The 25,395-nt window shown below is 37.1% G+C and overlaps 1 protein-coding gene across 4 annotated transcripts; it reads left to right on the forward strand.

The window, feature by feature from the left end:
- Positions 1 to 6,030: 6,030 nt before the first annotated feature.
- LOC131625037 (protein virilizer homolog) lies at positions 6,031 to 24,616 on the forward strand. 4 transcript variants are annotated; one of them, XM_058895954.1, is made up of 28 exons: positions 6,031 to 6,258; positions 6,422 to 6,510; positions 7,069 to 7,192; positions 8,091 to 8,765; positions 8,920 to 9,288; positions 9,378 to 9,482; positions 9,639 to 9,821; positions 9,992 to 10,133; positions 10,234 to 10,415; positions 10,563 to 10,648; positions 10,745 to 10,793; positions 11,160 to 11,226; positions 11,323 to 11,801; positions 11,878 to 11,977; positions 15,663 to 15,796; positions 16,237 to 16,304; positions 16,387 to 16,603; positions 16,790 to 17,005; positions 17,121 to 17,273; positions 17,353 to 17,406; positions 17,568 to 17,776; positions 17,862 to 17,934; positions 18,134 to 18,453; positions 20,969 to 21,152; positions 21,239 to 22,582; positions 22,724 to 23,509; positions 23,613 to 23,684; positions 24,211 to 24,616. In XM_058895954.1, the coding sequence occupies exons 1-28, from the start codon at positions 6,184 to 6,186 to the stop codon at positions 24,229 to 24,231; spliced, it is 6,576 nt and encodes a 2,191-aa protein (XP_058751937.1). In that variant the 5' UTR covers positions 6,031 to 6,183; the 3' UTR covers positions 24,232 to 24,616. The 4 variants fall into 4 exon arrangements, with proteins under 4 accessions (XP_058751937.1, XP_058751939.1, XP_058751938.1 ...); XM_058895956.1 differs by having other exon boundaries at positions 20,984 to 21,152; XM_058895955.1 differs by having other exon boundaries at positions 17,865 to 17,934.
- Positions 24,617 to 25,395: the final 779 nt, after the last annotated feature.

Raw genomic sequence — 25,395 nt, forward strand, 5'->3', positions numbered from 1 at the left:
TGAGGTGGGAGCTTTGGCTCCTTTGTGGGCTGGGTTTAAACTTGTAGTTTTCTCTACTTCTTCAATACCCCTCTTTTGCTATTTATACCTCCCTTCATTTCTTTTGACTTATGGACGATTTCTTCTCGATTTCTTTCCTTTTCTTAATCAATCTTCGAATAACCTAATCAATCTGAAACAATGAAAATACCAGCATAATACTAAAATAAAACAAAATGATTAAAAGAAAATACTAACATTATTTATGATACTAAGTCAAGTATACTATATAAATTCGTGTTATCACACTTGCTCCAGAATCTTGAATCTTCCATTCTGGACGCCTTCCCCCTTGAAAATTAATAGGTTTCACCCATTTTCCTTGAGGCACATAAAAGGAGGACGGAAAGTCATGGGTTTCTCAAACCTCTTCCTATAATTCTCATTCCTACGAACACTGCTTTCTCCTTCAAAGAAAAATTGTCGATTCTGATTACGATGAGGGTCAAATCCAACTTTCTTAGCAGCATCTGCATTAAACACATCGTCACACTTTGGACAAAGACCTACCTGAGAATTATTCCTATGACATCTTTCAAGAAACTTCAAAAGACTCTCCTTTGGTTTGGGATAAACCAAACTCAAAACCTTGCCATCAGCAGCAAAATTTTTCTTTTCGTCAAAACCTTCAGTAGTTTCGACCATCATGACATCAAAAAGCTCTGTGTAATTAGCTTCTCCGACCAGTAAAGGATCAACATCAACCTGCATCGACGATTTTGGTTTCTCTCCAAATTGCAGTCTGCCTTCCTTCAAAGCCTTTTGCACCAGATCCCTGAAAAGTACACATCGAGATGTTTTATGCCCCAAAAAATTATGAAACTTACAAAATCCTCTTTTCTTTTTTTGTTCTAGAGGGGGATTTTTAAGTCCTGGAGGCACAATGATTTACCCATCAGTAACTAACAAATCAAATATCTCGTCACATTTTGTTATATCGAACGTATAAGTTTTATTGACAAACTTTTCATTCTTATTATTTTCAATGGGATTTTTCCCATTTGAAGGCTTAAGCAATTTGCAAACATATGGAGGTCATGGCTTGAATTCAGCCACATTTACCTCACTTTCATCGCAAATACTATCGACATCGGAGTCGAAACCACCAGTTGCAATGTGCGCAACTTTCTCCTTTTTAAGATATTTGCTAGCCCTAGCCTTTTCAGCTTTTAGCCGTTCGACCCGACGAACTCTATCAGCCAATTGTGCCATATCTCTCAAATACTGGGTATCTAGCTTTTTCCGGATAGAGTAATCTAAACCCCTAGCAGCCATTTCGATTAACTCATGTTCCGAGACCTGGGTGAAACATCTAGCTTTTAATAACCTAAATCAATTAAAATAATCATCTACAGACTCAACCACCTTTCGCCTTACTCCTGCTAACTCTTTCAAACTAATTTTCAACTGTCTCATATAAAATTGTTCATGGAACAATCTTTCTAATTGGTTCCAAGAAAAGACGGACTGTGGAGGTAAGGTTGTGAACCAAGTGAAAGCATTTTTTGTTAAAGAACTTGGGAAATACTTCATTTTTAAGTTCTCATTATTGGCAAGATCAACAGCTTCAGTCTGAAATCTGGCAACATGTTCAACTATCGACTCACCAGTTTCGCCAGAGAATTTAGTAAATTTTGGGACCTTCCACCCCCTGGGTAACTCAGTTTGCCTAAAATATTCTGACAAAGGAGACACAAAATCAGGCCCATGAAGTCCTACACTTATCCCATTTTGAATTAAGATTTGTTCCACTACATTTGAAATATTATTGTGACCAATATGAGCATTTTGCTGGACATGTCTTAACACTTGATCTGCATCTTGATTCCATTGTACTACTCTTGGGATATTTTGATCAATGTATTCCTCTTCGTCTCGTTCTGGGACCCGTCGTTGAGTTTTTATTCTAACTCAATTTCCTGGTGTTTCAACTACTCTTACATTCGACACTTGGGGAGTGGGTCAAGGTGGAATAGGTGGTGTCCTAAAAAAGTCTGCTATTCTAGCCATTTGACCTGCCAATATCTCATAACTATGGTTAATGTTATTTATCACGGGAATAAAAATAGTCCCAATTTGTTGTGTCAGGGCATTTACCATATCATGGTTACTTTCATCTATTTGTTGTCTAATAGACAACATAGACGTAGTTTTTAGTGATGGCGACGCTTAGGGCATATATCCTACCCCTGTTGGTCGACTTCTTGGATTCAAAGATGTACCTGTAGCCATCATGTTGTCGGAATACATAGATGGATTTGTATGTAAATCCACCATCATCGATATGAGCATTCCATATTGAGGGAATCCAGGCGGAGGGGCTTTTCCTCCTTGAAATAACGGTCTTGCCAGATTCATAGGCGACCGTGGAGGATTTACTGGCGACGACACTATGGCTACCGTCGACCCAGCACTTGATGCCCCAACTGCAGACAGAATTGTCATACTCTGTGATAATGTTCTAGTTGGAATGACATCTACATGATTTCTAGAAGGATCAGAAGTGTTTGTATTATTATTAGATATTTCATTTAATTGTCTACCACTCCTTAATCTCATTCATACTTTCGACAATGATTAGAAAGCAAGAAGACAAGGTAGCACCCAATTGATTGAAATTTGGTCGCCGTATGATCATGTTTTTTCAGAAATATTAATACTTTATTACCAATAAACAAATTACAAGCAAATGCGATCCTAAAATCGGATCCAACCTTCTTACAAGACAAAAAGAACAAAACCATCCATAACATTTATGGCATCATCACTCTACCCATGATCCTACTTAGTTTAGGGTTGCCCCAACACCTATAGACAACAATGTCAATGATCTTTGATCCTAAATTGAGCGTGGTTCTCTTGCCCTTAAAACACATTTGATTACGGTAGCTCCATAATTCATAAATGGCCTCTGCAAAAGTATATTTAAGTATGATGGCTTGGCCTCCTTTACCTTTGCATCATTGCGTTACCCAGTGGAGCATCTATTCCAGGAGCAGATATATCTTTTATTCCCTTTAGGCTTTTCCAAATTTTTGTCTCAGTAATAGGTGCTATTAAAGAATTTATATGACTAGTGTTCAGTTGAGGACTTTTCCTTAGTGCAACTATATCAATATGTGTGATATCTATATGAGTTGTTCCAACCATAGTACTTGGTTATTTTCTGCTCAATCTCCTTTTGTGTGTCTACATTGTTGCCATCATCCATTTCTAATAACTCTATGTGATTTAGCTTCCTTTTAGTCCTTAGTGTAACATGTAGGTAAGCATTGTTGCCATCACCAAGCCTCAGCCAATCAACTTTAGCCCTTTGTCTCAGGATCTGTTCTTCAATTCTGCTCATGGTAAGAACTGAAGTGGTACATCCTTTCACTCTCTGAATTTGCTGAGTGTTCATTCTGTCTTTCAAAAGCTCCTCATGTGCATTAGTAAGGTCTGCCCGGGCTCTTTCCAGCTGTTGAGTGATACCACTTAGTTCTTTGTTGAGAATCCTTATATCTGGCTGTAGTCTTTGAAGTTTTTTCCATAAAATAAACACAGCATACTCGTCCATGGGTCTGGCCCAGTTTTTGTGAACTACCTCTAGGAAACCAAACTAGTTGGTTATGGTGTTTTGGAACTGGAAGGGAGTTTTATTAGGTCTTATGGAATCTTGAGCTTTCAAGCATAACAAAGCATGATCAGAGACTCCATAATTCATCACTTTGAGAATAATATCCATGTTCTGTTGCTGCCATATCAAATTATCCAAAACGTTATCTATCCTAGAGTATATTCTCTCATTGGTTTGGTTGTTTGTTCAAGTAAAATAGTCCCTAATGCTATCTTTCTCATGGAGGCCAGTATTTTCCACCATGTCCACCATGTCCTTGTATTCATTCTCATGCACAAGTGTTCCACCTATTTTATCCTGAGCTTTGATGACATCATTGAAACCGCCCATGAGGCACCAAGGGCCAGTTATCCCCATGTGGATTTGTTCAAGATCTTTCCAAAGCTTCCTCTTATTTTTAAGAGTATTGAGAGCATAGATAACAGTCATCCAACTTCTCAATCCCCTTCCTTTTGATGCAGATTGCAATGTTATAGGAAGAAGGAACGTATATAACCAAATACCAGATCTTGATCTGCTTGGTTTGTTCCCCCACTCCGAAGGTGGTATTCAATATTATGTAAGCTTTCACTCGTACTTGCACCCCTGAGAACCCAACTAGTAACCCCTTGAAAGCTTTTAGGCCATCTGCGTCGAGGCAAAGCCTATTAAATGCTTCCCAATGTATGACATCTGCAAAGCTTCATTGAACTACAAAGACTCTTCTAATTTCCTAGTCATCGCACCTCACGTTGATAACCATGGGGCCGTCGTTGTGGGGACGAACACCTACTGCACCTTTATCTGAAAAAGCGATCTTGACCTCTGGTGTCTTTGTCTCTCCTTCCTTCGTATTTGTGGGCAAATCCTCTATGTTTAATACTTGGCAGACATATCTTCATCGGGCGGAGCTGGTTTCTCCGTCCCTAACAAATATTCCTACAATATTATTGAGAGTTTTGTCACCCTCTTCTTTGGATGACTCTTTTTCCTTTTTGGTCATGGGGCTTCTAGTATTGTCATGCCCGCATGAGCTGGCCCTACCTTACCCTTAAGATGAGTCGCCTTTGACATATTTCTTAAGGTGGGCTTTTTGGATTAGACGCTCTATCTTTTTCTTAAGTTGGTAGCAATTTTCTATGCGGCATCCTTTAGCCTTCTGAAACTTACACCATATTCCAGACTAAGGTCCCATAACATCTGCTTTTGGAGCTAGAGGCACAGGGGTATCATGCAAGTGGATAACCTTCCGCCATATCTGCTCACGATGAGTGTTCAAGGGTTTGAAGTTCTTCACGACCTTTCCACCTAGCTTAAACGTCATTTTATCCTTGATGGGCAAGGTATAATTGTTCTTTCGTAAGTGTTGTTAGCCTTCGACCTGTTACGTCATGATCCTTCTTCTCACACTATTTTTTTCGCCCTTTATATATCATTCCGCTTTTGTGACCACCTTTGCCAACAAAGATGATGTCCTTTGGGCGAGGGACTCGTTGAATTTCCCTTCTTTAAAACCATCGTGAAATGCTCATGCGAACATTTTTTAGTTCAGATGGATGACTTTTATGGTGGCTTCGTTGAAACCTATGAGGTATTATTTTAGTAACTTTGAGGGGCCTTGCCGAATGTTAAATAGACTGGTAATAAACATTGTTCTGGATTGGCTCAAACGTCTCAATTGGCCCAATCCACTCTTGGCATAGACCGATCCACTAAGCATTGGCCCAAATCACCATAGCCAAGAGGGTACAACGTTCACCCAACATTCCGAACACGTCTGGGGATTAACCGAGCACGCTGGGACCTCGTCCCCGACAACGACTAGTATCCCGGGCACGACTAGTTAAGACTTAGTCAAAGATCCCCTATATTGTGAGCTAGAAAACACGCCCAAGCCTAAAAAATAGGAGGTCCATGAGAACACTTATAAATAGCCCTATATCCCTAGAGGGCAAGGTAATCCAATTCTCACCCAAAATCTCATACTTACTGTTGTACTTTCGTTATCCCTTTACTTACTTTGACATCGAAATACCTTGAATGTACAACCTTTTTTTCTCAATCATCACCGAAGATCACGCCAACCGTTGCTGGTCATCTGTTCTGCTCGTAGAGAACAAACATTTTTCTATGTTGACTGGCTATGAACTGGCGCACAAGTTTCTTCACCAGCTACTAGTAGTTTACGATGGAAGGTCGGGTAGACCCGCAGTAAGACTACATCTCTAGAGGTGTCATATAAAAGCTTTGCATTTTACATTTTATTGAGTTGATATTGTTTTTTCATTGAAATTTTATGAAATTATGAATGATTATGGTTTATGAATTTAAGTTAACTACGGTAAAAAAAAAAAAGAGTTTAATTAAACTAAAAATCTAAAATCATGGAAAAGTGATAAAATTCCCTTTCACTCCCCCCTGTCTCTCTCTCACAAAGGTCGGCGACGATCCACGAAGGAGAAACAAACAAGGCTCCATAACACAAAACCCTAGAATTTCAAAATTCGCATGAACGTTCTTCGTCTCTCAACCCCAATTTCCAATCTTCAATGGGTCGACCAGAACAATGCGTCCTCTTCGCTCATACCTTCGTTCATTCACATCTCGATGAGTACGTCGACGAGGTATTCCCACCCACTCGATTTTCAATCTTTCATATTCTTTCTTTATCATCCTTTTCTCCGCTGAACTTGCATTCTCTCCTTTTCAATTGAAGCTTGTTTGTTGCTAATTCCTAGTCGCGTTAGTGTTTGAACTGTGTTTCAGTAAGTATATTGTTTTTTACAGGTAATTTTTTCAGAGCCAGTTGTAGTCAACGCATGCGAGGTTTTGGAACAGAGTGCATCATCAGTTGCACAAGCAGTACCACTTGTTGGGTATTTTTCAACACAAACTTTCCATTTATGAGTTTCTTAACATGAGCCCTTAGGGCACAAGTTAGCATTATGCTTAGAATTTATTTTACTTTTTATGTTGTTATAGAAATGGTTTATATATAAGCATTTATAGAATAAGTGCTTATACTATAGACACTTAATTAAGTTGCTTATGCAAACACGGTCTTAATATTTATGCAGAAGTCTTTATAAGTAAACAGGTGTTTATTGAAATATTATTGAGAGAGTATGTACTAAATTTGAAATGAAGAAGCTAGTTTTAACTTTTACAATAAGCAGTTATTTGAAAGTCTCATGATATCACAAGATTTTTTCATGTCTTTTTGTAGAGCAAATTATCTAAACCGGTTTGTAGTGTAATTTGCGGATAATAGCTTGTGCTAGTTTTGGATGAACATATTATATTATGTAAAGTAGAAGACCACTTTATACACTGACTTGGTGTTAACTATCCAAGGGATTTTTGTGTTTATGATTTCGTTGGGTGTCTGTTGAAGATTTTGAAATCAATTAGTTTATTGCTCGAAACCTTTTCAGGGCAACTTCACCTCCATCATTTGCCATAGAGGTGTTTGTTCATTGTGAGGGAGAGACGAGGTTTAGAAGACTTTGTCAGCCTTTTCTCTATTCACAGTCTTCATCAAATGTATTGGAAGTGGAGGTATGTTTGACATTTTAGATGGTGTTATAATAATGAGCATGCTATTAACAATGTTTGGTTCCTTGTTCCTCTAACTGTCTGAGTATTTGATTGTGCTTATATTTTTGTTGGACTTAGTCTCTGGCTCTCTGCTATATGTGTCGTGCAGTTCTTCAGTTTTGATTTTTCAGACGTGAAAAATATACTACTCCATCGCTATATATAGGACCCCCTTGAACAAATTCCGGGAATCAAAAGTTGTTAGCCTTATCAAACTATTTGACAATTGATATTGTTTTAGAAGGTTACCCTTCAATATAGAAGTAATTTGTTTTTATGATAGTATTTATTGTAAGTTGCAGAAAAAGATGTAACATAATTAGCAGTGTGTTGGTAAAGAAATAATTGATGCAATTGAAAATATGAAATGGTTCTATAAAAAGTGACATAAATCACTAGAGAGTCTTATATTTAAGGATAGGGGCTGTATATCACAAAAAGTAAATTTTACGTGTTAGACAAATTTTGAAGTCTTACATTTTGTCATTTGATTAAAATCTTTATGACTGCCCAATTTTCTTCATTAGTGTCCTTGATTATTATGTCCTCATCAGTTCAGCTACGTTAATATTGGTGATTTGAAGATTTTTTGGACCTGAATTGCACAAATATAATAAGTTTGGTGATTAAAATTTATGAAAAAATGATCAAAATTTTGTATACTCAAGGATGTCTTCTCTTGCTTATGATATATGTATGTACTTATTAATATAATTGATTTGATAAACATTCACAGTGGATGACTTGTTGTCTGACTTGTTAGTAATCTGCCCAAGCTTTCAAACTTATACTGTTATAGTTTTTCTATTAAAAATATTTAACTGTGTCCAAATTTCTATTATTTGCTTACCTTTTTTAGGCTGTTGTCACTAGTCATCTAGTTGTGAGGGGCAGTTATCGCAGTTTGAGCTTGCTTATATATGGAAACACAGCTGAGGACTTGGGTCAGTTCAACATTGAATTTGATGACAATGCGTTGACTGATCTTGTTGATTCTACTGAGGGGAAGCTTGAAGACCTGCCACTTGCATTGCATTCTACTAATTTTGCTATTGAAGATTCACGTTCTTCTTTGAGTGTCTTGTCTATTCCAGTTCCTGTAGCAGATATTTCTCTTGAAGTCAAACTTTTTTTACAGTTGATGTTAAAGATTTTAGAATTATCAGAGATTGGTAATAATGGACATATTGGGGATGATGGACATAAAGTTGTAAGTACTGTAGTATCGGCAATCTCTTCCTACATTTCTGGTGATATATGTGAATCAATCAGTGGGAAATATCAGATAGGGAAGAGAGCTGAGAAGTTTGAAGAGTTGCACAATGTTGTTAACAAGGCAAGAAAAGAGCTCACTGATGTCTATAGGGGTTTTAAGCAAAAAAATGAGATTGAATTCTCTGAATGTTCAGCGGAGGGACATTATTTTGAATTGGAGACTGAAATATTGGATTCCAAAACACTGGTGGATATGTTTAATCAGATTAATCATTTCAGAAGGCACTCTTCATCTATAGGAGATCACTTTCTTTCTCGGGTAATCTATTGTTTTCTTTGTACTTGTTGCACCAGTATCTGATTGTTAGTAGAGAAAATTAGAATCAAATTAGTTCACTCCCCCTTATTTTATACACTTGTGTTTTTTTGTTTGTCATTTTTGCCTGCTTATGTCTCCATTTGCTTTACTGCAGAATGAGCACGCTCTTCTAGGATTGAGCATGGCTTATTTACTATGTTCCGGTAGAGAGAGCTGTTTTCAGTTTGTTAATAGTGGTGGAATGCAGCAGATTGAAATGTTTTTTTCCAAGGATGGCCAGAATTCTACTACTATTACGCTTCTGCTTCTTGGTGTTGTAGAGCGGGCTACTAGATATTCTGTTGGATGTGAAGGCTTTTTAGGTTGGTGGCCTCGGGAAGATGAAAGCATCCCCTCTCGTTTTAGTGAAGGTTATAGCCATTTGTTGGAGTTGATACTGTCAAAACCTCGACATGATGTTGCCTCCCTTGCAACCTATTTGCTTCATCGCCTAGGATTTTATGAAGTTGCTTCAAGATATGAGGTATTGCTTTCAATGAAGGCTCTTGATTTGAATGTTTATTTTCTTTTAAGAACTTCATCTTTATCTTGTGGTAATTAAATTTTTGCCAGTCTGCAGTTCTGTCTGTGCTGGGAAACACCAGTACTTTTGGCAGGGTAACGGACGTTACTTTGAATATGCTAAGTTCTGCTGAAGTTCTGCTCAGAAAGCTCCTGGTCAGTTTTATGTCAATAGATTGTAACTTTTGTAGTACTTAAAATGAGTTGCAGACAAAATTTAATTTAAATTTTCCCATACAACTTAGGTTGATCTATGAATGTAACTTCGAAATATGTTTTTTTGTTAATGTTTGTTGACAAGTACTAATGCAGAAATTGATAAATTCACGTGGTCCAATTGAAGATCCTTCTCCCGTGGCCTGTGCAAGTAGATCCCTGATTACTGGTCAAACAGATGGATTGTTGTCATATAAAACAACTTCCAACTTGATCAGTTCTTCGAGTTGTTGCTTTTCAGATTGGGATATTGATTCACATTTACTGGGATTGCTAAAGGTATACTTTTAACCATTTTAATATTATATTATATGTTGTTATTGCTAAAGAAGTTGTATCTGTAGAAGATAGTATTTTAATGTGAGGGCTTGGGGACTAATTTCTACGATTATAAGTTTTTATTGGGCCAGTGCTTATATTCACTCATGATCACGTGATTTTGGATGCAGGAGAGGGGATTTCTTTCATTATCAACTGCACTGTTGTCATCATCTATACTGCGTGTGGAAAGGGGTCATGTCATGGAGATATTCATGGATGTCACATCATCTATTGAGGCTGTGATTCTATCCTTTCTTTTTTGTCGTTCAGGTTGGCCACAATTAACATATGTGCACACATCATTTGACTATTATCAAAAACTAGAAAAAGAAATACAACTATTTGAACCACTTCTCTCCAACCATTGTAGGCTTGATATTCCTATTACAGGATCCCGAACTTTCTAGTACTTTAATCCGTGCCTTTAGGGGTGGTCATCACGGCAACAAGGAAGATAGTATTCCGCTTCGCTATGCTTCTGTTTTGCTATCAAAAGGTTTCTCTTGTAGTCCAGTGGAGATAGGAACAATAATTGGGATGCATCTAAAAATGGTTAGCGACTCCCCCAAATTAGTGTCTGAAAAACACTTGTTTTCTCTTTCCCCCCTCTTGATGCTGCTGTATCATTTTTTTAAAATTTAATTTTTGAATCTAATGTTTGTTTATACCTAATTTCGACAATTTTCATACTTGCTATAGGTTAATGTGATTGATCGTTTGCTTTCATCAAATCCACAATCGGAAGAGTTCTTGTGGGTTGTGTGGGAACTGTCTGCTCTCTCAAGGTGTAACATTGCCTTATTTTTATTTATTTCCGGAATTGAAGCTTAATTATTTGAACATTGTTTGAATTGTGAATTAAACCTGGTGATGATTTATAGGTCTGATTGTGGGCGCCAAGCATTGTTTTCTTTTGGAAATTTTCCAGAGGTATGCAGACACACCATAATAATGCGGTGGCATAGCCTTTTAGGTCAATTAATGGATAATATTTTGCAAAATTAATATGTTCATGGGCGTGATGTTTATTTTTTTAATAAAAAATTCTGAATTTAGTATCTTACCTGGAACTTCGCTCTCTTATTGTTTACCTGATCAAAATAGGTGACAGTTTCATTTAATTATACTTAGCAGGGTTATTTTGTCCTTGTTTGTGGGGAATGTATGTGCACGTGCACATGGATGTTTCTTTTATAGATCTAGTTAACTAAAAGGCGTTTTGCTTAGACGTTTTGGTATATGATTAATATATTAAGTTTAATACTTAAAGTACTACGACCCTTTCATTTTCTGTAGGCTGTTTCCATCTTGATTGAAGCATTAAGCTCTACCAAGGAATCGGAGTCCGTTGGGAAAAACAGCGGTAGTCAATTCACTCTGTTATCTTTTTTATGCATAGTAGTGGCATAATTTCTTGTTTGGTGATCTAACCTACTGGTTCTTATTCTGCTGGTTTCAGGATCTTCACCTGTAAATCTTACAATATTTCATTCAGTTGCTGAGATTATTGAAGCTATTGTTACCGATTCCACATCATCATCTTTGGGTTCCTGGATTGGACATGCTACAGAACTTCATAGGGCTCTGCATTTCTCCTCTCCGGGTTCTAACAGAAAAGATGCCCCCTCACGGCTGTTGGAATGGATAGATGCTGGTGTAGTTTATCACAAACATGGGGGTATTGGTCTCCTACGTTATGCCGCTCTATTGGCTTCGGGAGGAGATGCCCAGTTAAGTTCAACTAGTGTCCTAGTTTCAGATTTGACTGATGTTGAAAATGTTGTTGGAGAGTCTTCCGGTGGCTCTGATATTAATGTCATGGAGAATCTTGGGAAGTTCACATCTGAGAAGTCTTTTGACGGCGTTACTCTTCGTGATTCTTCGCTATCACAGTTAACAACAGCATTGAGGATTTTGTCTTTTATTTCTGAGAACCCGGTATGTTACATTAAATTTTGAATTAGTTCATTGATAATTATAATAGATCCTCTCTTATGATAGTTTGTCTATGCAGACTGTTGCTGCGTCTCTCTATGATGAAGGTGCTGTTACTGTTATTTATGCCATTTTGGTCAACTGCAGATTTATGCTTGAGAGGTCCTCAAACAATTATGGTAAGTTAGTTATTATACTCGTAATAATAAATCACATATATTGCTAGGTTATCATAACAATTATGGAAAGACTTTTCCTTTTCATTCACAATATTCGGAATGCATTTCTCTCCCTTTCAACAGGGTAGTTGCAAGATAGACAGCACTTTTTTTGTAATTGGTTTTCAGTATTTATGAACTTGAATGTTAATTGTTCTCGAATTTGGGTTGAGCCTAACTCATCCCTACACAAAACTGGCTTGTAAGGTGCGGATTGCCCCCACTTATACACGCAACACATGCCATATCTCTAAGCAATGTGAGACTAAATCCACCCCTTCAAACCCAACACAATGAAGGTGTTGGGTGCTGCAATAAAGGAAAAGCCAAATTGCCGCAATTAAGGCGACTAGGGGCGAACCGCAATTAAGGCAGGAATTCCAACACACCCCCTCATGCTTGAGCCTCAATGAGCCGAAGCATGGACGGTGCGGGAAGCCCAAGTGATCTGGGATAGGCTCTGATACCATCTCGGAATTTGGATTGTGCTTAACTCATTCCTACAAAACCGGCTTGTGAGATGAGGATTGCCCCCAATTATAAATACAAGACATGCCATATCTCTAAGCAATGGGGGACTAAATCCACCCCTTCAAACCCAATGCAATGAAGGTGTTGGGGGCTGAAGGCAAGCCAAAGTGCCGCAATTAAGGCGATTAGGGGAAGACCGCAATTATGGCGGAATTTCCAACAATTGTGTACTGGGTATTTGTTTATTATAAAGTTTTGCCCAGGGTATGAATGTCACTAGGGCTTACATTAACAACTAGGTCATTCTCAATCACTTTAGAAATACAATCTTTTGGGGTTTCTGATACGAAACAGACACGTGCTAATAAACCTTATTTGGTTTATACACGCAAACCCAAAGCTAATGAACCCAATGAGCCCAGCACTGAAGTATCTGACAGCTGTCTGCCCAACACTTGAGTCTCTGACAGCTGGTGGAAAATTAGAATAGGGGGATGGGAAGTTAATTACAAAAGAGAGGAAAGGGATGGGAAGGCCATTCTCAACCAAAAAAAGGGTGTGTGTGTGTGTGTGAAGAATTGCCCTTTCATGTATTCGTTGAGAGGCGAGACAAGGGACTTCGTTGTAAATGTGGGCAACATTGGAGTCCAACCCATCAATGTCCAAATAAGAATTTGAGGTTTCTCATATGAGAGGGTGATAAACAACTAGACGAAGCCTTGCTGGCAGTTGAAGAAGTGAATGATCAAGAAGAAATGTCTTGCCAAATGCTTGATTTCAGGCACCTGGATCCGGATGTTATGATGAAAATCTAAACTCTCAAGTTGGAAGGGAGACTTATGAAATACCAAATCCTATTCCTTGTTGACAGCGGGGCTAGCCATAGTTTTGTGGTAAGGGAATTGGTTTAGTCTTTGGGGTTGAAAGTTATCCAAACTCAAAAGTTTGGTGTTACCTTGGGTAATGTTGATAAGTGTTAACCCTAGAATTTGGTGTAGTCTTTAGGATTGGAAGTGTTCACCCTACGTAGTATGCATGGGCCTCAAGGTTAAAGCGGTAGCAGGTGGTAGTATGCACGGGCTTCAAGGTTAAGGCGGGACAGCATACTATAACAATGAATGCATATGTTTTCAATATAACTTAAAATACTTTTTTTCCCGGTTATACCCTCTAATTAATACAATTTACTTCACCTCTAATTCATTATCTTTTCACTTTGTATTTATGATAAAGAACCAACTCATAAAAATACTAAATGCAGCAGAAATTAAGATGCCGTGTTGGCTGTGTGGTAAGACCAGACAGGATAAGATTAGAAATGACAATATTAGTAGAAAAGGTATCAGAAACTAGGCTTAGGTGGTTTGAGCATGTAGAGAGAACACTTATGGATTCTCTAATAATGAGAATATATAAGATGGCGGGTAGTCAAACCGCTAGAGGTAGAGGAAGTCCTAGAAAAACTATAAGAAAAAGATCTCGAGATTAATGAGTTGGATAAAAGCATGGTTTTTGATAGAACGTTACACATAGTTTGATCCATTTAGCCGACCCCGCTTAGTGGGATAAAACTTAGCTGCTGTTTGTCTTTATTATAAAGGTGAATGCACCTATACATGATAAGGTACTTCACTAAAGGTATTTTTTCTTTTTTATTTATGCACTTTTCTTAATTTGTGCTATTATGTCAATTCGGTCTCATATTTTGGAACAAATAGGAAAATACAATGGTAGATATAATTATGGAGTATTTGTGAAGTTTAGTGAATTGAGAAGTCACTTTATTGTAAAAGGGGGACGCATGAAGTAGATGCTCCTCTTCCATTCTTCCTATTTTCTTAATAAAAGTGTTGTTTCTATTCAATCTAATTATCAGGTTCCAATTCCAAACAGTAATGACTAGCAAATATTTAGTTACCTCAGTTCTTTTTATGCTTAATGGGCTATTTTGATACTACATTAACCACACATGGTTAACGAGAATGTAATTAGGGTCAATAACCACAGTAAACTGAATTAATAAAATAAATCTATTTCATTAGGCATATATGTTTTAGTGGGTTGTGAAAAAGAAAATCATGTCACAAAATTTTATATCCCATCAACCACATAATAAACTGAATTAACCAACAATTTGCATGTCATTAACCATGCAAGTCTTAGTGGCATAGTTATCAATCCCAGATTGCGGAGCGGAGTGGCCGACTCCAAAAATGCGATAGCAGATAGTAGGATAACCACTATTTGACTATTGTTTGGGCAAATTATATGAATAATAGCTATAAAATGTAAAACTAAATAAATAACACAATACCCATTAAAGATTCATAAAATCAAATATCAAAGCACAAAGCTTAATCAAATTCAACAACTCTTAATAAAAAACATATAAGAATAATAGCGCTATTAACTTAAAGAAAAATTATAAAGAATAACAGAAGAGTGAGAACAGCAAAGAAGCAGAAGAACAAAGGAATAACCAAACCAACCTGAAAACACTAGAGAAAAGGAAGCTTTACAGGCGGCGGGAGCTTTGCACGCGGAAGCGGCGGCGCTGGGAGCGAAAGAATCAAACACGATGGGGTGGAAGCAAATGATAGAGGATTGGGAGGAAGGTAGCTAAGAGAGAGTTCTGAGGCGAGGTCTAAACTGTCCGAAATGACACAAAAAGGGTTCAAAGCTAATTTTTTAAAGGGTAAATTAGGTTTTTCCAGGTTTGAACAGGTAACAGTTTTAACCTGCTCTGGGCTGGTAAGTGCTCCGCACCCTAATAGCGCTCGTGATCGCAAACTGCGAAGCAATGGCCTCTGCGACGTGCTGCTCACCGGGGATAGCACCACTATTCCACAAGATTGATAACTCTGCTTAGTGGGTTGTGAAAAAAGTTAAGTCTGTCAAAAATTAATTACCCATCAACCACATAATGAACTTCATTAACCACATATTTGAACGTCATTAACCATCCAACTTAGTGTGAAGGAGTACCGCGGCACTCCCATGTGTCAAAAAAACATTTTTATTTTCTTATTTGTGTATATTTTTGTTCTTGTGTTTTTGGACCATCACTCCCATTACTTGTACTCACCTTTTGTTTGTTTTGATACAACTATTTTTTTGCCTTGTTAGTAGAAATTTCATATTGCTCTTTATTGAATTTTTCGGTATTTTTGAACAGATTACCTTGTAGACGAGGGTACAGAGTGCAATGCTACATCAGACTTACTATTGGAGCGCAATCGTGAGCTGAGTATAGTTGATCTATTGGTTCCTTCTCTTATGTTACTGATTACACTTCTGCAGAAATTACAGGTATTTCCTCTAGAGCTTCGTAGTTTTCTTGTGTGTAGCCATTTGTTTCAAACTTTGAGAAAATTTATATTTAGAATGTGATGTGCATCATACTTATCAAAAGGTTATTGTACAAAATGTGAACAATTTGCAAGCTTGTGGATTGATTATCACATGTTGATAGGTGGTTATGTCTCCAACCCAGAAGCAGTGTAAACTAGTAGCTTCTGAGATTTTCTGTATCAATGTGTATTGGGTTAAACGTGAGAATAAGATATTGTATTGTTTGATAATGGTCCTTCTCTTGATATGTCGTGTCAATATTTTTTGTTTTTATTAAGTAAATAAATAGATGAGGCTAAAATGTGGCGCTGTTTAGAGTATTATACCACTGGTTGACTGTAAATGAAAACTCTTGTGTAATGCATTCTTGATATAGATTGTTTGATTGCAATTTGTAGGAAGCGAAGGAACAACACCGAAATACAAAATTAATGAATGCTCTTTTAAGAGTACACAGGGAAATAAGGTATCTCTGTTTCCTTTCTCTTTGCATCTGATTTGAGAATCACACCATCTTCAATAAGTTGATTAAATTCTGGTCATTGCAGCCCCAAGCTAGCTGCATGTGCTGCAGAGTTATCATCTCCGTATCCTGATTATGCAATAGGTTATGGAGCTGTCTGTCATTTGATTGCGTCTTCCCTTGCCTTTTGGCCAGTATATGGCTGGAGTCCAGGTCTTTATCACACTCTTCTTGCCAGCGTTCAGGGTACTTCATTGTTGACTCTAGGTCCAAAAGAAACATGCAGTTTGCTCTATCTTTTGGTATGCTTATTCCATTTGAACTTCTACTCTGTAAACTGTATGGTTGCTGTTATTTATATAAATATTTCGTATCACTTTGGACATATTCCATTCATCGAAACCATATTATTTTTCAAGACATGTATAATAAGGTTATTTAGCTGTTTATATGAGTGATTTTTTTTCATACCTGTTTCCTATTGCAAGATTGATTTGTTTCCCGAGGAAGATATATGGCTTTGGATTGGTGGAATGCCTTTGTTAACTACCCGAAGGATGTTGGCTGTTGGAACCCTATTAGGGCCTCATAAGGAGAAGCATGTGAACTGGTATTTGGAATCTGGACCCCTTGGGAAGCTGATTAGCCAATTGGCACCACACCTTGACAAAATTGCTGAGATTGTACAGCACCATGCTATTTCTGTATGTAGTTTCTGTCTGTGGTGATCTTACATTTTCTAATATGGAGTAGGCATTGTTGGTGAAATACTGAGATTTATATGAATGCTTGTCGATGTGTTGTTCTGATTTTCTGCAGGCATTAGTAGTCATTCAAGATCTGCTGCGTGTTTTTGTAACTCGCATTGCTTTCCAAAATGTTACTTATGCATCTATGCTCTTACAACCAATATTGTCATCGATCGCTAGTCATGTTTCAGAATCATCCCCATCAGACACTGATGCATACAAGGTAAAGATCCCGTGATCCCTATAATTTAGAACTTGTAGTTTATCTAGCTTGACATTGACAATTTGTCCTTTATTTTCAGGTTTTGAGGCTTCTTGATTTTCTTGTCAGTTTATTAGAGCACCCACTTGGAAAGGTCATTGAACTTATATATACATATATTTTTTTCTTCTGCTGTTACCTTTGTTCTTATTTCTTATTTTTATCAGGACTATGAATTGTGTAGTTTTATAATTGGCTGTTGGTTATAATAATAATTTTCCATAGTATAAAACTGGTCTGCATTTTCTCTATCAGGGCCTATTGCTGAGTCTGGGTACTCTTGAGACACTAACAAAAGTACTGGATAGATCTCTTATCATTGTTGATGGAAAGCCAACTCCTGATGGTAGAAGTTCTGTAAAATACAACTTTAATTTTTTTAGTTGGAGTCTCCCGGTGTTCAAGTTTATCATGCTTCTTTTTAATTCTGAAACTTCCCAATATTACTCCCGAAGACATGACTCGTGAGTAACATATTTCATTGTTAGTATGATTAGTTATGTTTCATTCAATTTTGAACACTAAGTGATGAATTTTCTGTCTGTTTAGCAGTAATTTTTTTGAAAAGATGAGTGATGAAGATTATGCCCTCATTTTACATTATCTTTTGAAAAGTTGCCAGGTGACTCTCTGATCCTGTCCATACAAATTCTTAGATCTGTTTAGATATTGTGTTGTTACTGAAATCCTTGTTCATTTAGATATCATTCTCAGGAAAAAGGAATTGCCAAAATTCCTGGCTAAAGACTCGTTGTATAGTTTAAATTGTAGTGCTATTTTTCATTGCTCTCGGTATTAACGAAGAATTTTAATTTTTCAAGGTCCTACCTGTTGGAAAAGAGTTACTTGCTTGTGTTTTAGCTTTCAAAGAATTAGCTTCATGTAGTAAAGGTCAAATGGCATTTGAAGCAGTTCTTTCCGGCAGCCACTATAATGCTCGGGAGCTTGATCAGAAAGATGATATGGATGTAAATTATAATGTTCCTAGTATGGCAGAATGGAAAAAACGCCCTCCTTTATTTAGCTGTTGGATGAAGTTGTTGAGATCAATTGACACAATGGAGGGTTTGTCGCCTTATGCAATTGAAGCGGTCTATGCTTTATCATTGGGGTCTCTACAGTTTTGCATGAATGGGGACAGGTGATATTTTAATTTCATAATTGGTGTTTCTGATTAACTTCTATGGATGTGCTTATGCAAATTTTTGAAAAACGTTCTTTCATTTTGCATGTTCACTAATATTGAGTTCCAAGAGCCTCACATACTCTTTTAGAATGGAACCACTGAATTTATTTAGGCTATGTTTGGGAGTTTGGAGGAGAGGGGAGGGGAAGACTTCCAAAAACGAAATTTTAAAAAAATATAGGAAAATATTTGACATTTTTTGAAAAAATGATTTTGTTTTGAATGATAAAAAAGTCATTATCATTACTAAATTTTTAATTTTCAGAATACTATAACAACCTAAAACATATTTGGAAAATTTATGTAAACCCTTCAAAACCCTCCAAAACCCTCCTTCAATATAATTTTTGAGTTCCCCCATTTTATGGGGTTTTTGATGTTATGAATAAACTCAAATCCTCCAAAACCCTCCAACCCAAAATCCTTTTATCCTTTTCACCCAATTCTTCCTATTTTCCAAAACTCTCCCCTCCCTTCCCCTCCAAACTCCCAAACATAGCCTTAAAGTTTAAACATTGTTCTCCCTCTTTTTTTATGCTTCCTTGACTGCTTTGAAGTGATAGGTCTGTTATTGTTAATTAAGCTGTTAGTTGATATAACTATAAACTGAAAGCTGATCATTTAGCTAAAATGTAAATATTTCTGCGAGTAGCTGATGAAACACCAAATATGAGTAATTGGTATTGAGAGTTATAGGCATCCTAACTTCTAAGGTGAATCTTCTGGGTTATGCTTGTCTTTAATGTTAAGAGCCTAAAATTAGAGTGTATTTTGTAAATATTTTAGAAGAGATCTTACTTAAAACTGTATGTAAAAAAATAATTTCCAATTTAAACCATTATAGAACAGATAACAATAACAGAAGACATTAGCTATAGGTAGTTCTTGAGTCAATTTAGAAATTTGAATGTATAACTCATACCTATATAAGCCCAGAGTATAGTCCTTCCATCCATCTTGAGACGCAGTGTATTAATTCTACATTATTAGGCCAGCCAGAGCCACTGCTTTTCAAAAGGATACAAAGGACTATTATACATTACATATACCATCTAAGTTCACAATTGAAGGCAGAAAATTTTCAGTGCTCCCGAAATACAGAATACAAATGTAACGAAATTAAACCTTGTTTGCTCTATGCACATGTAAGACTGTAACTTTCCTTGTTGTGTTAATAGTGTTCAATTATGAGCCCAAATCTAAAATATGAGCAAAAATCTTAATGGCTTGGTTAGAATATTAATCTCAAATGATTTTAAATTGGCCATTCCCTGCTCCAAATGAACATGTTTAGAGAAACCAAGCCTTATTCCGCCATAGCGCATCTTAAATCATAAGCCATTGACCTGTCTTTCTTAGTTCCTTCTATATTTTTTCTTGGTTTTCCTCTGCATCTAGTGTTCAAGTGACCCTCTCTGCGATCTACTCTCTTCAGTCCTGACTAGTGTTAGATTGAGCAATCTGAGAATGATGACAATACTTAAATTTGGGATAAGACGTGGAATTGGATGTTGGTCCACGAGAATCAAAACAATTCATGATCGGTAAACAAAGGCGATAAACTCGTCCAAACTTTAGAAATAGGGGTTGTTTGACTTTAAAGTAGAGCATGTGTATCTGCGACTTAAAACTGGAAAATGAGGGCAAATTCTGAACCAGGAGAGGAAGGTGAGTCAGAAGAAGGATGCTTCTGCTGGAAAGACCATCATCGTACACAGGTGGCAGCGAACATTGGCTGGTGCCTTTTTGATGCCGGATATAGAAGCGAGGCGTGTGAGCGCATCCGCCGGAGGTTGGTGGTGTGCCTTCGGCGGTGGGTTGACCTGGTAGAATTCTTTCTCATATCGTCATCGGTCTTTTAGCTGCAGCATTTAACTTTCTCTTTAGTGTTAGGGGAACCTTTTTATGACATAAAACACCAAGCCCCCTCATCCATCTCAACCACTCTGATTGAATCCAGTGGCTTACATCTCCTATTTTTCTGTCATTTCGTACAATGGACTAAAGATATTTAAAATGTGTGATTTGTGGTATAATATCTAACTTTCACCTCTAAGTTAGAGGTGCTTCATCTTTGCTAAAATTACATTTCAAATACTGTTTTCTTTCTTCTTATAATGAATATGAAGTAACAATGAATATGAAGTAACAAGTGAAAAATTGATGGAAAACAGATCCAATGGTGGTTGAATCTTTGACTGCAGTGACTGCACCCATTTTTCAACTGCAGAGGATCATGATCATGGTCTCTATTTATGTATCTGTGGTGTTTGCGTGTATTTACATATGTATGCTAGAAACGAAGGCCTTAAAAAATATATATCTGAATTTTAAATTTTTTTCTCTTGACATCACAAGTTTCTTTGTTGAAAAGAAGGCTGTGATTTATTTGGAAATTTCTCTGCACTCTCTCCTTATATTATTGGTTGGGGGACAATCTAGCAGGAATAATTGACAGTTTCTTGGTTAGTTTGATTTCTGACAGAGTTGTCGCATTGAAGTACCTTTTTGGACTTTCTGACGACGGGACAAGATCACTTGACTTTCCTGAAGAAAATATAAACTGCATACTAGATTTGAGTACTATCTTAAGTTCAAAGGCTACCGTGGATGATTGTTTGGTCACCTCTCACTTGCAAATTCCGTTAAACCAGGTAAAACTCCATTTCAGTACAGCTTCCTGTTTATTAATTTTTCCCTGAATCATTTTTTAACTTCTCCCGACTGTTTCTGATGCAAGGTTTCTGAGTCAGTGAAATCATTGTACTTAGTATTGCAAAGGCCTGTTGGTTCCATGGAGTTGGGTGATGTTGTTTTACCTCAAAGTGACGTTTTAGTATTTCCAAAGGCACTTCACATGCTTGAAAACAGTGTTGAAAAGATCGACAATCATCTCGATGTTGGAGGACTTGGCGACAAATTTCTTTGGGAATGTCCAGAAACATTACCTGATAGATTAACACTAACAAATCTTGCTGCCAAAAAGAAACTGTCAGCAATGGATGGACCAGTGAGGCGAGGCCGAGGAGAAAGTTTTCAAGCTGATGTTTCTGCTTTTTCACGTGGCTTAGCACCGTCTACTGTTTCCTCTGGTCCTACACGTAGGGATTCCTTCCGACAGCGCAAGCCGAATACCAGCAGACCACCATCTATGCACGTGGATGACTATGTGGCTAGGGAGAGGAATGTTGATGGGGTTACCAATGTAATAGCAGTGCCACGAACAGGATCTACTGGTGGGAGACCTCCATCAATCCATGTGGATGAATTTATGGCAAGACAAAGGGAACGTCAGAACCCTTCAGCAACAGTAGTGGGAGAAGCCGTGGGACATCTAAAAAATGCTTCTCCTGTGAAAGCTTCAGATGTAGAGAAGTCAAACAAATCTAAACAATTAAAAACGGATCTTGACGATGATCTTCAAGGAATTGATATAGTTTTTGATGGAGAGGAGTCTGACTCTGATGACAAATTGCCATTCCTTCAACTGGATGATAATTTACAGCAGCCTGCCCCAGTTATTGTTGACCAAAGTTCCCCCCACTCAATTGTTGAAGAGACAGAAAGTGATGCTGTTGATAGTAGTCAATTTTCTCGCATGGGTACTCCATTAGATGAAAATGTCCAGAGTGAATTTTCTTCAAAGATGTCTGGTTCACGACCTGATATGTCATTGACTCGTGAGTCAAGTGTTTCTTCAGACAGGAAATATGGCGAGCAGGGTGATGACACAAAGAATGCTCTTCAAGCCAAGATATCTAGTGGATACGATTCTGCAACAGCAAATAGTTCGTTCCCACAGTCTACTTACAACAATCCATCAACATCTATGCAATTACCAGTTGATTCAAGAATTGCTTCTCAGAATTTCTTTTTAAAAAACAGTCCGCAACGTGGTGGTATTGCTACAGGTTTTCCAGGACAGTATGACCCGAGATTTTTTCCGAACCAACCTCCTTTACCGCCCATGCCACCCCCACCAACAATCTCACCTGTAATGTCAAATGGTATCGATTCGGTGCATAGTCAGTCATCCTCATTCATTAATTCTGCAGCAGGTGCACGCCGTTCAGTTACATTTCAAGTGAGTAATTTCACTTTGCCTCATCACTCTTTAGTTATTTATTTCCTTCTTTCTGGTTACTCTTCAGTCTTTTATATCAAATTTTATCCTGTTTGTCTTTCTAAATTCGGCATTGACTACTAATGTAATTTTTCTTGGCAGGGACCATCAGATTATTTATCTCCATTCAACAATGGTTCAACTGCATCACCATATCCATCTTCTGTTCCCATGCCAGATTCCAAATATTCTAGGAATTCTATATCTTCCCCTAGTGGACCTAGTAGACCTGCTCCTCCCCTTCCTCCTACACCACCTCCTTATGCAACTAGTCCATATAATTTACCATCTATCAAAACTTCTGTCTCACAACCTGCTTCATATAATCAGGCAAGTATTGGGAATACTGATCTTTCTCAGGCCTCCATTGCTCCATCAGGAGCCAGATTGTCATCCTATCCATTAAATCCTTCGATGATGTCCTTGGGGTACAATAGGCCAGCTTCTATGCCAATGACTGTCTTCGGTAATACGTCAAATCAGCAACAGAATGAGAGCCAGTCAAGCTTCATGCAGAGTATGTCTGTCCCCCAAGCTTCCTTCCAGTCAATGCATTCAGTTACACAGTTGCAGCCACTGCAGCCCCCCCAGCTTCCACGTCCTCCACAACCACCTCAGCTTCCTAGGCCACCTGTTCAAGCTTTACAGCAGTTGGAACAAGGGATTACCGGACAGAGCAATGCTCCAGTACATGAGTTACAGATGCTGCAACGTTCTCAGGTTTCTTCAATGCAGACATATTATCAAACCCAGCAGCAACAATTTTCACATGAGCAGCAACAGCAGCAAGTCCAACATTCTCAACAAACGGGGGATGCTCAATCGCAGGAGCTTTCAAATGCTGGAATGTCATTACATGAGTACTTTAAGTCTCCAGAAGCCATTCAGGTATTTGCCATTTGCCATGCACTTTTTAAGGTGGGATTTGTTAGAGACAAATTTGATAGACCCAATTTTAATCTTATCACTATATTTCTCTCTGATATTGCAGTCTTTGTTGAGTGACCGCGAGAAACTTTGCCAGCTGTTGGAGCAGCAACCAAAATTAATGCAGATGCTTCAGGTTTTTTTTTTTTTAAATATTTATTTCGCGGATCTTATGTATGCTTGTTAGCCAAGGAGTCACAGAAATAGTTCAAATTATTGTCCTATTTATCTTATTTTGATCTCTTAAATTAATGTAGTAGTGTGTTATGAGCAATATTTAAGTACTCTTAACTACCTTGTAAATCTTTGCCTACTGTTTTTTATTTTTTATTTTTTGATTTTAATCACACAAGTGTATCATTGTTTTCATTTTATTTCCTGTTTACAGGTTACATATTATATTCAAAAATAGATCATTAAGTGTAAATAAGATCTCTGTGAAACCAGAAAATAACAACAACGTTTTCCCAAACAAAAATGCCTTTCATTTCCATTTTCTTAGTTTTCTAATTCTTTCTCTGTAGCACTTTACCTAATAAATAAAATGATTTGGCATTTCTTTAATTTAATATAAATCCTTGTTACAAAATATAAGATGGTTTATATTTTTTGATTCTGCCGATTTGATACACGGACTCAAGTTATTTCTTGTTTTTATGCAGGAAAGGTTAGGCCAGATGTAGCAGCAATCTGACCAAGTAGAACCTCAGAAGCATGTCTTTTTGCATAGTCAATACCTGTACATGTCCATTCATTGTCTGCCCATGGGTGGTGGTGATGTTTGTGCATCAGCCACCAAACATCAACCACCAAAATTTTGTGTTAATATGTACTTTTTGAATTTGTTTAATTTGTTCCAACACTGATTCCCATTTTGGATGACGATGATTATGGCTGGAGAGTGAATTCTAGTGAGCTAAGAAGGGAGATGGATGTTTAGATCCAAGTAACTGGTCTAGATGTCACATGCCTTAGGTATCTTGTCCTATCATTATGCTGCTTGTTGTATTTACTATTGTACATAACTACTGCTCCTTAAAATTTCAAATTGTAACATTCCTTTACATAGTTTTGTCTGGCTTTGTAGTTGTACAGTAATTTCACTTCCCTAGTTTTTTAAATATAAAATAATCTAAGGGACTTGCCACCTTTCCATATATGATTATATGGGCTGTGTTTGTTGGTTAGACCCCGGTAAGAGGTCCTTGCATTTGGATGTTGAAGCTAGATTACTCATCTTCACGTGTCATGTTGGTCTCGCTCAGGTTAAAACTTTAAATATCTCTTATAGACGTTATCAGAGTAAATTTTGCGTTCTTTCACACCGAATTAGTGTTTTAGAACGTTGAGAGGAATCATATGATTATATACCCGATTCATATATTATATACACTGTTAATCTTGTTAAGTTTTGATATACTATTTTAAACTTTTTATTAGTTGCTTTTATTTGTTTGTTGAATGCTTCTGTGCTTTGTTCTTTATGTGTAAATGTTCTTTATGTGTTCTACGTTTGTGCATGTGTTTTAAGCTCTTCCCCGCATGAGTTAGGGAGTGGAAGTGGGGAGAGTTTTGGGAGAAAGAGATTTGAAGAAAAAATAGAAAATAATTTTGTATAGGATGACGAAAGAATATTATTAATATATCTTTAACTTTTATAATATTAATAATATAGGTTATAATTAAAAAATTTATATAAGTTTTTCAAAATTCCCCCTCAATATATTTTTTAAATTTTCCAAATAGAGTTTTTGTATTAATGAACAAAATTAAATTTTTAAAACTTTTTCACTTAAAACATTTTCTATAAACTTTTATCTATATCTTATTTATTTGATAACTTATAG

This window comes from Vicia villosa, unplaced genomic scaffold (genome assembly GCF_029867415.1).
Source record: "Vicia villosa cultivar HV-30 ecotype Madison, WI unplaced genomic scaffold, Vvil1.0 ctg.000181F_1_1_1, whole genome shotgun sequence".
NCBI lineage: Eukaryota > Viridiplantae > Streptophyta > Magnoliopsida > Fabales > Fabaceae > Vicia > Vicia villosa.